Here is a 12795-nt window from a genome sequence, read left to right as displayed (position 1 = left end):
GTATCAGGATGCACGTATGTGCGGGATTCAAAAGACACAGAAACGTAAATGTATACAGACACTAGCCGATACGCAGGGAAATGGGTAATGAGTGAAAGTCTTTTAGCTTGCTGTTATTCTTATTTCCTGCTGTATTAGATTTTGATACTCTTGGATTGTCTATCTTGGTTCATGTCATTCTGATTGTTATTTTGGACTAGGCATATTATTCCTAGCTGCTTAGAATTTACTTGCAACACTAGAATACTATATCTAATATTACTGAACGAGTCCTTTGTGCAGTGCATCGCAGGAAAGCATGGCTACCTGTTCAGCAAATACTTCTACCAATCGTCTGAAAGAAAGTAATAAATTTCAGGTTGTACATTTTAGAAGTGCATATTATGATTGGTGGTGATTGTGCTTCCTTTGTTGGGTTTTGGCAGATCTTCTTGGTGCTGCTACAAATCGAGAGTTACCAACAAATCCATTAACACTTTCTGCGCCTTTTTATTGTTCTCAATGTGGTGCGAAGAAATTTATGTTCGAGTCCCTCCACTTTTGCTGTGGGGATGGAGACATTGAGATAGCAGCAAATGAGTACCCTCCTGAACTCATCTACTTATTTACTTCAAAGGATGAAATTGCTGTTCATTTTCGGAAGTATGCTTGATTGTATAACAACAATTTATTTGCATACAGTTCACTTGGAGGGCATTTCGATGCAAAGAGCAAAAAGGGAATTTATGTATTCAAAATGCATGGTCAAATGTATCATTTTGTCCCAAATTTATTACCCGAAAAGAACTGTCCTAAATACCTGCAGCTATACTTTCACGATGGACAACATGAGGTAAAAAATAGATTGGGTTCTTTTCCAGAGGTAAGAGAAGATGTGATCCGGATTTTAATGCATGTGTCACACCAGAATCCATATGCTGTGTTTTTCCGGTCTCTATGAGAACGAGTTGTTACTGAGGACACGAAAACTATTCTGAATCAGAATCGTGTACTTGATCATCGTGTCTATAATTCTCCTTCTGTTGATGATGTAGCTGTTATCTGGCCAGAAGATGCTTCATCAAGCCAAAATTCAAGTCCTCATATTATGGTGGCTGGAAAATCTGATCAGACTCACCGAATCTATCATAATTATGGTTGTTACGATCCACTTCAATATCCATTATTATTTCCTCGAGGAGAATGTGGTTGGACTCAAGGTCTTAAAAAAAATCTCATCCAAGTAGACGAGCATCAGATTTAATTCCAGATCCCATAATGTCTTGTGCTGTTCATAATGCTGAGGATTTGTTGAATCCAGATGAAATACGTACACAATTTAAACCCTTTGTGTTTTATATTCTTTGTGAAACATACACTATAAATTAGTTTTCAGTGACATAGTTATGGGTTCTTTGTATGCAGGTGCATAGAGAAAGAATACTAGAGCAGACAAGTTTATTTCTCCTAGGGAATATTATGCTTACAAGTTGCAAATTCGGCCTAATAATATGCTATTGCGAGCAGGGAGATGTTTCCAACAGTATATAGTAGACATGTATGTAAAGATTGAAAACACGAGGCTAGATTACTTTCGGAACAATCAGGCAACAATTAGAGCTGATCTATATAAAGGTATTTTGGATTCATTGGATAGTGGAGAAACTATTGCTTATAATGTTGGCCGAAGGGTGATATTACCGCCGACTTATATTGGGGGTCCTCGGGATATGAAGAAGCGGTATTTAAATGCCATGGTATTAGTGCAGAGATTCAGCAAGCCAGATTTGTTTGTAACAGTTACGTGTAATGCTAACTGGCCAGAAATAAAGGAAGAGCTAGCTACTAGTGAAAGAGCCATGACAGACCTGATTTGGTTGCTAGAATTTTTAGAGCAAAATTGATTACACTGAAGAAAGATATTATGGAAAGGAAGGTTTTTGGAGAAGTTGCTGCAATGGTGTACGTAGTTGAGTTTCAGAAAAGAGGTTTGCCACGTGCTCATTTTTTAATTATTCTAAATCCTGAATATAAGATGAAATGCCCTGCTGATTATGATAGGTTTTTTTGTGCTGAAATACCTTCTGAAACTAATGTTAATCTTAGGCGAATTGTGTTGGCTCATATGATGCATGGACCTTGTGGTGAACTGAATCCAGAATGCGCATGTATGCGCACACGTGGTCTTAAATTAAGTTGCAAGAATAAGTATCCTAAGAAGTTCTGCAATGAAACTACTAATAGTAAAGATGGCTATCCTATTTATCGTAGAAGAGAAACTGGAGAAAAAGTAGTTATAAGAAATGTCGAGCTAGATAATCAGTGGGTTATTCCATATAACCCTTATCTTTCTTTGCTATTTGATTGTCATATAAATGTTGAGGTGTGTTCGACAATTAAGGTAGTAAAGTACTTATATAAGTATGTATATAAGGGTCATGATAGAATTTCTTATAATGTAGTGTCATGTAATAATGAAGTTGTGGATGAGACTAAGAAGTATCAATCAGGACGATGGGTATCTCCTTGTGAAGCGGCATGGAGAATCTTTAGTTTTGATTTGTTCGAGATGCACCCTCCAGTTTTACCTTTGCAGGTTCATTTACCAAATATGCAGACTGTTTGTGTTCATCCTCATGAAAGGCTACAAGCTGTTGTCTCAAATTCTAAACGATCAAGAACTCAGTTGACTGAATTTTTTGCAATGAATGCTGTCTCTGAAATGGGTTGGGATACTTATATGGTGAATTTTGTGAACACTACACATGGGAGCAGAGTACTAAGAAATGGAAACAAAGGGTCCAAAATAGGCTATCAATTGGGAGATTAGCATTTGTATATCCTGCAGAGGGTGAACGATTTTTTTTTAGACTTTTATTGCTGAATGTAAGAAGCCCTAAGTCATTTGAGGATTTGAGAACTGTCAATGGTCATCTTTATCCAACTTTTCAAGAAGCTTCTATAAAACTTGGAATTATAGAAGACGATGATGCAACTGAGTTAACTTTGTCTGAAGCTTGTGAGACTCATATGCCTGCTGCCTTGCGCCGATTATTTGCAACAGTTCTTATATTTTGTCAGTCAAGTGATCCTGCTGCTTTATGGGAAAAGTATTATCCTTTTCTTGGTGAAGACTTCTCTCACAAATTTCCACAACAGTTGCAAAAAGTGCAACAGCTTACTGTAAGAGCTATAGAACAGCACCTTGAAGCCATGGGAAAATTGCTTGCTTTTTTTGGTCTAGACTATTTAAATTCCCAGGATAACGATGAGTTCAGGCGGACAAAGGACATTCTAGATGCCCTTGATGCTCCTATCCCAGAAGAATGTTTAAGTTGCCGCTCTAAGTTGAATTCTGCACAAAATCTTGCTTTTGTGTGTATTATGGATCATGTTATGCAGCAAAAGGGTGGTTCTTTTTTTATTGATGGTCATGGAGGCACGGGGAAGACTTTTTTTGTACAATGCTTTATATGCAGAAGTACGGCTGATGAACAAGATTGTTTTACCTACAACTACTTCAGGAATTGCTGCAGCAAACATTCCTTCAGGTAGAACTGCTCATTCAAGGTTTAAAATACCAATTGATAGTGAAGCTTCTTTAGCGTGTGATGTTCCAAAACAAGGTAGTTTAGCAGCACTATTAAAAGAAACTGCACTTATAATATGGGATGAGGCTTCAATGGCTAAGAAACAAAACCTTGAGTCTTTGGATCTCTTGTTACAAGATATATGTGGGAATAAGTTTACATTTGGAGGCAAGGTTGTTGTTTTCGGAGGTGATTTTAGGCAGGTGTTACCGGTGGTCCCTCAGAAAACTATGAAGGAAGCAGTTGAAGCAAGTATTGTTACTTCTTATCTGTGGCCTAAGTTTATCAAGTTCAGACTGACTAGAAAATATTAGAGCAAGAGAAGATCCTGTCTATTATGCTTTTTTGCTGGATCTAGGCAATGGGAAATTACAGCAGACAAAAAATGCATTCATTGAGTTACCACAAGATATTGTCTATTCCACCACCAATCTAACAGAATTAATCTCAACTGTTACAGTCCAAACGTTTCCAGAAGTTGCTCAGGGACAGGTTGATAGTCAAGTGTTCACTAAAAAAGCAATTCTAACACCTATGAATGATGATGTTGATTCTATTAATACATCCATGATTGAGCAATTCCCTGGTCAAACTGTTAGATACAAGAGCTTTGATGCCATTTTGAATGATACATGTAATGTCTATCCAACAGAATTCATCAACAAGTTATGTCCTGGTGGTATGAGTCCTCATGAGCTGATATTGAAGGAAAATTGCCCTGTTATACTATTGAGAAATTTACTCCCTTCTTCGGGTTTATGCAATGGCACAAGACTTATTTGCAACAGATTTTTCCCAAATGTAATCTATTGTACTGTAGCAGTTGGCCACTACAAAGGAGAAACAGTTTTCATACACAGAGTCAATCTAAGACCTTCTACTGGTGCCAATTATCCATTCCAGTTTGAAAGAAAACAATTTCCTATCAAGTTAAGCTTTGCAATGACAATTAATAAGTCCCAAGGACAAACTCTAAATCAGGTATCAATTTATCTTCCACGTCCATGCTTTTCACATGGGCAACTTTATGTCGCATTATCTCGAGCTAAGAAAGCAAAAGATGTCTGTGTCTTTACCAAAAAAGCTACAGAGAAGTGTTCTACAACTGTTGTTACTAATGTAGTGTCTTTTGAACTTTTAAACTTATCGGGTATTCTTGAAAATGATACATAGTACTGTTCAGTTTTTATAAATATGATTAACGGTAAAGCAAATGTATATAAGTTGTTATTATTACATCATACATAGTAGTGTTCAGTATTTGTAAATATGCTGAAGGGTAAAGAAAATGTATATCAGTTGTTATTATTAAATCTACACAGGTAATTTAGGATTTTGCTTTATTCATTCTGTTCAAATTCGTGCTATTTCGCTAATCTTGTTTCCTTTTCCTTTTTAAAAAGGATTAGCACTTCTCTAACTGTTATTGTTTTATGTAGCAGGAACTAATTTCCAATTTAAACAATTCATACATTATTGAATATGAAGGTCCTTTGGTGCATCAGGTAAACATAGACATCACATAGCAAGCATGTATAGGTGTCATTGATGCAATATTGGGACCTATTATCCATTACTTATTTGATTAAGCACAGTAAGATCTATAAATAATAATGCTATTGTGGTGCTCTAAACTGACTTCCTCAATTAAAAGCTGGGATGGGTATTACATGTTCTTTTCTTGTCAAAAAAGATAAGATTCAAATTGTATGTTTGACATGAAAAGTGCATTTGGCAGTCATATCTATTTTAGATATTTGTACAATTATCAAATCATTCATTATACATTGCCTTGAAACAAACTTTCAGACTTGTGATCACAATAAGTAATGCAGACTCATTAAAGCTGAGATCATTAGGAAAGCTAGACACTGATGTATTTCCAAGTAGATGATAATTGTTAATCATTCTAATTATTGCTGTCTACAGAGAATGTTGAAATGGATGGCTAGATTGGTTGTAGCTATGGATTACTAGTTTTGCTTTTCTACACTTGAAACCATTCACAAAATTCTGCATGTGCTTACAGAATAGGTACTGGTTTTATTTTTCTAGGATTGAAACCATTTTATAACAGACTAATGACATTTCTAATACACTGACATTTATTTCAGCATTCAGACATCTTTTGTGCACAGGAAAATCTCATTCAGCTTGGTAAGAGACTTTATCCATTATATTATGATTTACTGTTCTTAGGTTGCCGCTCCGTTAAATTATATATGCTCTCAAATTCTTCCAAAAACATTCTTAGGATTTACAGTCACCTTTGACAAAATCTATACCATATTTTAAAACTATTAAAATACACAAAAAAAAATGGCAGGTATTAAAATTTAGATGTCGTTTCGTATTTAAGGTACTTATTTTTTTCAAGCGAAACATTTTTCCAAATTAGTTATACAAAGAGAAGTGCATATGATACATGAAATAATTCTACTGATCAAAAATAGAGGTTATTGTCAATTTTTTATGTCCAAATATTTGGGCTGTGTTTCTTTTGGATATATGTAATGGGCTTTGTAGAATGTAGCCCATGTTAAGAATGCTATCATTTAGATTTCAAAAGGTAATCACATTTCTTAAGTAAATATATTTTGCTTTATAGAGAAGATATGCAAGTACAAGTCAACTTTACTATTCATAATCTATCTTTTTCAAACCCAATAAGACAGCTAAGCTGCTGTACTTTACCACAACTTTGGCCACAAAAAAAAAATCACTTCTTTATTTTATAGGTAAAAAATAATCCATGTACTTTCCCCACAAAAAATACTAGCTACCTGTAAACACCCATTTGTGTCTCCCCAAAACCAAACCCGGTGATGAGTACCTTTCACGTCGAATCATAATCGAATGAAGCGAAAGTGTGGAAAGTCTAGTGTTGCGGAAAGTTTTAATTTTTTTTCTCTTCTCTCTGTTTTTGAAAACTTATTTTAAGGAAATAGCCAATCCATTTTGGTTGGTCCATGATATGGGTCCAATAGTAGTGTAGTTGGATGGGGCTTGACAAGACCTTTCCAACGATATATTATAAGCCCAATTCAGATGAATATTGAGGAAATTATGGCCAATTTATTAAACTGGGCCTGGTTTGAGCCTTATATGCGGCCCAATGATCTAGGGGAGGGCTTAATATGATTTATCATTCCTAATGCAATTAGGAATGGTTTTAGTCTTCTAGATTCTTCTAGAAGGTTCTTTTCATTCTTAATTCAATTAGCATTGATAAATTGACTTTTGTTGACTTTTCAGAGTTTTAATCAAAATCAAATAGCATTTTCAAGGAAATTATATGATTTTATCCTCCAGTACGACAAACATATCTGATTTTAAAAAACGCGTTAAAATTAGGCTTGGCGCCTGACCCTAGGCTTTGGCGCCTGGCGCCAGTGTTAGTGCCTGGCGCCAATCAGCCAGGGTTTGCGCCAGCTCTGTTTTTTTGTGCGTCAGACTCTGTTTTGTTTATTTTATCTTTTTGTCTGATTTTCTCTATAAATAACGTATTAAAAACTCCGTTTTCATTCACCAATTCTCACGATCATTCATCTACAATCAGTTTTCTAATTCTCTCATCTCTCTCTCTTTCCCTTAATTCTTACTTTGCTTTTTCATACAAAATTCCGCATTCACAAGATCTAGAAACACCTAGCCATATTCGAAGTTGCCTTCGCCCTAGACGTGAAAGGTTTAATTTCTGAGGGTTTGGTCCCAAATATCTATTTCAATTATTTAATTTAATTGTTTTGATTATTATTTTCCTTGAAGTTACTAACGTGTGTATTTTGTTATTAGAAAGAGGTACGAGGCATCAAAGTAAGTGCTTTAATTGATTTATTGATGTTATTATATAGAAATCATGCTTAGATTGTTATTATTATTCCTAGTATCATGTTAGGATGTTTTCCTTAATTTGATGTTTAGGGTGACAACAATAAATTCCTAGTATCATGTTTAGGGTAAATTTAATATCAAATATGATTAAAAGTATGATGCTTCCTATGTTCTTCTCAATATTTATGATTGTTAGTATCATGTTAGGGTTAAAGATTTGGTTTTTATTGCTTAGTGACATGCTAGGGTTTGTTATTAATCTTGTTAGTATCATGCCTAGGATCTTGCTATTATTATTATGCTTTAATATTAACATGAACATGATTATGATTACGATTATTCTTATTATTTTGATGATGATTATTTTATTTATGATGATATTATTATTTTTATTATCATGATTATTTCGATTATTATTATGATTTATTATGTTGCTTGATATTTATATTTATTGCTCGATCACACCTTTGATGCATGTTAAAGGGAATTTGGTACCTATAATCACGCTTAATAAGATAATTAATAATCTTGTTTGGGGTTAATTGTGATTATAATTCAAGTGATCGCCAATAATAGATTTATTTGTGCATTAATATTCAACCAACATAGATTAAACAGGTTTAGGGTTAATCCTATTGATTGCATGTTAATTAGAAAGAGCACATGAATACGATCAGAATAAAGTAGAGGCCTATTATTAGGGCAGGTTCAATCTCTTTTAGGTTGGATTTGTACCTTCATCCCCGAACCCTTATTTGGTTCAAGACCTTATGGAGTTGACGATCTCTTGGATCGTTAAGGGGTGTAACCTTCACCTCGTGAACGGTTTATAAGTTCCTAAAACTTGTTGGCGACTCTTTTGCTCTATCTTCTTCCCTTTTAGACGCCACCGTACTTTAGTGTATGATCACAGTGGGGTTCAAGCTAGTGGGATTAAAGCTTGAAATTATTCCCTACACTACCCTTTTAAGATTAATGCATAAGATAAGAATATCTTCTCACAATCTTAGTCCATGGCACCTTCTAGATGTACGAAAATTAGAGTAAAGAATAGTATCTTTACTGCTTTGAACAGTACCCAGGTGAAAAAAAATTAGGTCAGCTTTAACACCTATGATTTAGCTATAACTACCCACTTCCTCCTTCTTTATTCTTCATTACTTCATTCTATGTTATTCCATTCTCTTTAGAGGTATATTCTTCTTTTTTTTTCAGTTCATTTAGTCTATTTGTCTAACACAAAAATTGATGACTTGCATTCACAAATTCTAAGCTAATAATTATCACAGCAGAATTTAAGCTTACTAATCAGATTATATGTTAAAGGAACCATATACTTTTTATATTATTCAATCTCCTCTAACTATTATCTATTTTTGGTGCACTTGTAATTTATAGTTCTACTAGTACATCAATTACATTTGATCTCACATTTTTGTAAAAAAAAAGAAAAAAAAAACAGATCGGTTATAGTTTATAAAATTAGATTTATTTTTTCCTAATATTTTTAGAGATTTATTACATTATTCTGTTATAGTTGTTGTTGTTGTTATCAAAGACTTATATTTATTGTTATGTATATTTGTTGTACACAATTTATTTTAGAAATTTGTGCTTGCTATTTATACAAAAAAGTTTGCTGGAGAAAATAAAATTATTACAACCTTTTTTGCTGATAATAATAAATGTTTATATGTATCCTTTTTTATATATTCTTCCTTGCACATATTTAAATGCTTGATTTAAGCAAATTTATATATGCTCCATAGTTAGCTAGCCTACGTTATAGCATATTTTACATGGATGCAAAGGCTTATTACTTTGCATGATATACCTTACTCTTAGATTAACTAACTAAATTAATATTAATTTATTTGTCTAATTTCAATTATTCTTTACAGAAAATGAATACACCTTCAAAAATGAAGCTTGAACCTGTGTACTTAGATGAACTCAACACTCAAAGTAAAGACTACAAGGTTAAAGTGACTGTAGCTGAAAAAGGAAGGGCTCAACCATCACCAAAAAAACCAGGTGTTATATTTCAGACAATCATCTTATAAGATGAGAAGGTAATTTTGCTACATCTGTATCTTTTTTACAGAAACACAGTACATGTATTTTTTCCATTAAAGTACTTTATATTTGTATTGAGTTTAAAGCTAATCTTATTACTGCTGTTTTTTTTCAATTACCAACTCATGCATTCGCTAAGCAAGGAACTTTATATAATGTAAAAGTAATTGATCTTCTTTATTTTGTTAGCATATCTAAATTTATGCATGAAACTGTGCTTATGTTCAACTACCATGCTCATTAAAATATGGCTTTTATTCCTTTATAAAGAAACAATCTTAGTATTTCTAAATAAGCATGGCTTAAATTTTATGTTACATGTCTAAACAGAAAAACAGAATGAGATGTGCTCTTTTTGGAGATCAAATACATGCATATGAAGATGTTTTGAAACCAACTGGGCAATATGAAATATCGAAAGCTCCTACAACGTATATAGATGAGCAGTACAAGATTAACCTTGAGGAGCTTCCATATCAGATGACTATTGGACAGCAAACTATCATTCAGCGTTTAAATCCAGAGGCTGGTCCAATTGAGCCTAGATATCAGCCACTGTCAACTCTCCCAAGATCACCTGATCCCAATGGCAGATTTGGTATAAGTATACTATATTAAAATTTTACTCACAGATACAATCCTGTATACAGTTAGTGTATATTGCTATTAATATCATCTAAAGTTGTTCTTTTTTTTTCCCTGCCTAAATAGATATTGTTGGTGTGGTTCTGTTTGTTGAAGATGCACCTCGAATGATATCTAACATTCGTGGGCGTGAGAGTCCAGTTCGTGAAATATCTGTTACTGACACAAGGTAACCATATACCTTCATAACTTTTAAATACATATTTTACCTTTAGTGCACTACTTGATTCAAATACCTAACAACATGTAATGAATAATGGATCAGCCAAGACCATGCTATGACAATTTCAACATGGAATGATCTCACTGGTAAACCTTGCGATGCGATGAATAATTGGGCAGAGAGATTCAATGTTGTCGGTTTTACTGCACTTAAAACTCGCCATACAAGAGGTTAAAAAATGGTTCCTGTGCTTAAACAACTGTACTGTCCATATATAATCTAATCTGAAACATTCTTTAACTATTGTACATTGCAGGATTCACTTTGAACACTACTATGTCTACTAGGATTATTATGAATCCTAAAGGAGAAAGAGCAGATATGCTCCGAGAATGGTAAATAGTACATACATTATATTAAAAACAAACAGATCATTCATTAGATAATGTACTTAACTTATTCTACTGTACATTTCAGGGTCAAATTGTATCAGCATGTCTTGCTTGATAGACAAGAAAAGATTCTGAATGTTAGATACCCAAGTGCTGAGAAAAAAGTTGTGACCATAGCTGAACTGCGGAGCAAAAAGGTTCGTGCTTCATGTTATAACTTCAATGTGAAAACAACTTCCTGCTCACAATTCAGTAACTTTTACATATGCTGTCATATGAAGTTTTCTAATACATATTTGGCTAAATGAATGCAGGCTTCAAATGCAATTCCAGATGAGGTAGCATGGATTAGAGTCACTATACCAGACCCTGACCTACAAAGAGTAAATGCATACATTGGTTGTCTAGGTTGTGGAAAGCGAACACACCTTCCTGTTGGAACTCGGTTTCCTTGCATCTCTTGCAAGAAAGGAGAAACTACAACTGTTTACAGACACTTTCCATGAACTTATTTATATGTTATTGTTGACATAATAAGCTTATCTACTAATTCTAACTCCTTTAATGCATATTTGTACAGAGTGACTTTCAAGTTCGACGCTGCTGATGAAAGTGGGACAATGTCATTTACAACATTTAATGATGACACAGAAAAGCTTTTCCGGAAAAAATCAAATGAAATTTGGAATATCAAGAGCACTGTAAGAATCTACCCTAATGTTATTATCTTCCGTTTTTTACAGCTTCATTCGAATGCATTCCATGTTATTTAGACTACAATAGTTAAATCTACTATGCATACTACTGTTAAGAGTTTGCTTATTGTTGTAACATACACTTATTATACATTTTATGCTTTCATTCTTTAGCTTTTACTGCTTTGTTATTCTCCTCTGAGTTTTACTCTACTATTTCAGCTTAAATGTTATTTCATAGGTTCTATTTGAATACCATTTACATTATCTATCCTTCACTGTTGTAACATTCCAGGCAAATTTGGAAGCTTTCACAGTGGTGAAAGAAACTCTTTCTACTAAACCTTTCTTCATTTAAGTAACTCCTACTCAAGAACTAGCCATGAACAGTGTGCTGCTTTGGACTCTCAAGGGCATTGATGTAGAGGATAATGAACCAGAAGCTCAACCTCTAGCTTCAGCAGTGCCTGAGACTTGCGCTATGAATAGAGAGCAGTTCCATACTTCACCTTTAATGTCCACAGCTAAGGCTGCTTTCAACACAGACAGTACAACAGCATTTGATGAGGCTTTTGCTGAAGCAATGCAATTTCAAGAGATGAGATTAGCTTCACAGGCATTCAACACAGATTGTTTTGAAATTCCAAATCAGCCACCAAGCAAGGGTATTGTCATTTTAGAGCCACCAGCATCAACTGCTGAACTGCCTACCTGGGCCAAACTTTCTCGCCCACGAAGCAATGTGAAGAATAAGGAAGCAATGCTTGCAGATGTAGACATGGACATAGAAGATGAAGATCAGGTTCCCAGGAAGAGACTCCGTACAACTCTTTTCAAGGACTCCGCTGAAAAAGATAATGGCGAGAACAAAGACTCTGCAACACCCAACCTCAGTGATGCATGATTAAAAGTAATTTAAAGTCTATAAAAATGCAGCTGCTTTTGCTCGTAAAATTTAGCTTTTAAGTATGGTACTTTGCTAAGGATTCAGCTTCTTATGGATGTTTAGAAGGAACATTTTGCTCATCTTGTGTTCCCTATAAACATCGTTTATGTATTTAGTAATGCAGTCATGTAGTAAGCCAAGCTATGTAGTAAATGTAAGCTTTTGGACATCCTATTCTAAGTTAGTCAAGAACTTCAGTTATGTTAATGTTTATAATATCAGCAAAAGCCTTATAAATTGGCTATAATGTATATATTGATATCCTTAAATCAGGATATCTATTAATAATATAAAATAAGTTATGTAAATTTTCTTGGTCTCTCGTTTAGTTGCCTGTACAGCTTGTTCTTAATTCTTTTCTTTTTCACTTGAATCAAGAGAAAAAAAAAAAAGACAAATTCATCTGTTAGATTCATATTTCAAAAAATAAGTAAATATTATCTAAACCTGTAACATATATGCCTGAATACTGCAT

General features: G+C 34.0%; 2 protein-coding genes across 4 annotated transcripts; both read left to right on the top strand.

Annotated features, from left to right (window-relative positions):
• Nucleotides 1–1903: 1903 nt before the first annotated feature.
• Nucleotides 1904–9466, top strand: LOC110706503. Its single transcript, XM_021884420.1, has 6 exons — nt 1904–2778; nt 2871–3391; nt 3504–3821; nt 3928–4688; nt 5012–5074; nt 9305–9466. Exons 1-6 carry the CDS (start codon nt 1904–1906, stop codon nt 9464–9466), a joined length of 2700 nt encoding a protein of 899 aa, XP_021740112.1.
• LOC110706542 lies at nt 4803–12583 on the top strand. Of its 3 annotated transcripts, none has more exons than XM_021884458.1 (13): nt 4803–4891; nt 5012–5074; nt 5499–5603; nt 5684–5726; nt 7369–7385; nt 9305–9475; nt 9810–10077; nt 10191–10293; nt 10390–10517; nt 10604–10682; nt 10765–10876; nt 10994–11380; nt 11670–12583. In XM_021884458.1, the coding sequence occupies exons 7-12, from the start codon at nt 9819–9821 to the stop codon at nt 11183–11185; spliced, it is 873 nt and encodes a 290-aa protein (XP_021740150.1). In that variant the 5' UTR covers nt 4803–4891; nt 5012–5074; nt 5499–5603; nt 5684–5726; nt 7369–7385; nt 9305–9475; nt 9810–9818; the 3' UTR covers nt 11186–11380; nt 11670–12583. The 3 variants fall into 3 exon arrangements, with proteins under 3 accessions (XP_021740150.1, XP_021740148.1, XP_021740149.1); XM_021884456.1 differs by having other exon boundaries at nt 7365–7385; XM_021884457.1 differs by having other exon boundaries at nt 4823–4891; nt 5009–5074; nt 7365–7385.
• The last annotated feature ends 212 nt before the right edge of the window (nt 12584–12795 follow it).

This window comes from Chenopodium quinoa, unplaced genomic scaffold (genome assembly GCF_001683475.1).
Source record: "Chenopodium quinoa cultivar QQ74 unplaced genomic scaffold, ASM168347v1, whole genome shotgun sequence".
NCBI lineage: Eukaryota > Viridiplantae > Streptophyta > Magnoliopsida > Caryophyllales > Amaranthaceae > Chenopodium > Chenopodium quinoa.
This window is presented reverse-complemented; position numbering and strand designations above follow the sequence as displayed.

Excerpts from the sequence above, each read along its gene's own strand:
- LOC110706503 (XM_021884420.1), top strand. The coding sequence starts at position 1,904 with ATGGAAAGGAAGGTTTTTGGAGAAGTTGCTGCAATGGTGTACGTAGTT. Across the intron at positions 3,392-3,503 it reads TGTTATGCAGCAAAAGGGTG|GAATTGCTGCAGCAAACATT; the intron begins GTTCTTTTTTTA and ends CAACTACTTCAG. Across the intron at positions 3,822-3,927 it reads GAAGGAAGCAGTTGAAGCAA|GCAATGGGAAATTACAGCAG; the intron begins GTATTGTTACTT and ends TGCTGGATCTAG.
- LOC110706542 (XM_021884458.1), top strand. The coding sequence starts at position 9,819 with ATGAGATGTGCTCTTTTTGGAGATCAAATACATGCATATGAAGATGTT. Across the intron at positions 10,518-10,603 it reads TAAAACTCGCCATACAAGAG|GATTCACTTTGAACACTACT; the intron begins GTTAAAAAATGG and ends TGTACATTGCAG. Across the intron at positions 10,877-10,993 it reads CTGAACTGCGGAGCAAAAAG|GCTTCAAATGCAATTCCAGA; the intron begins GTTCGTGCTTCA and ends AAATGAATGCAG.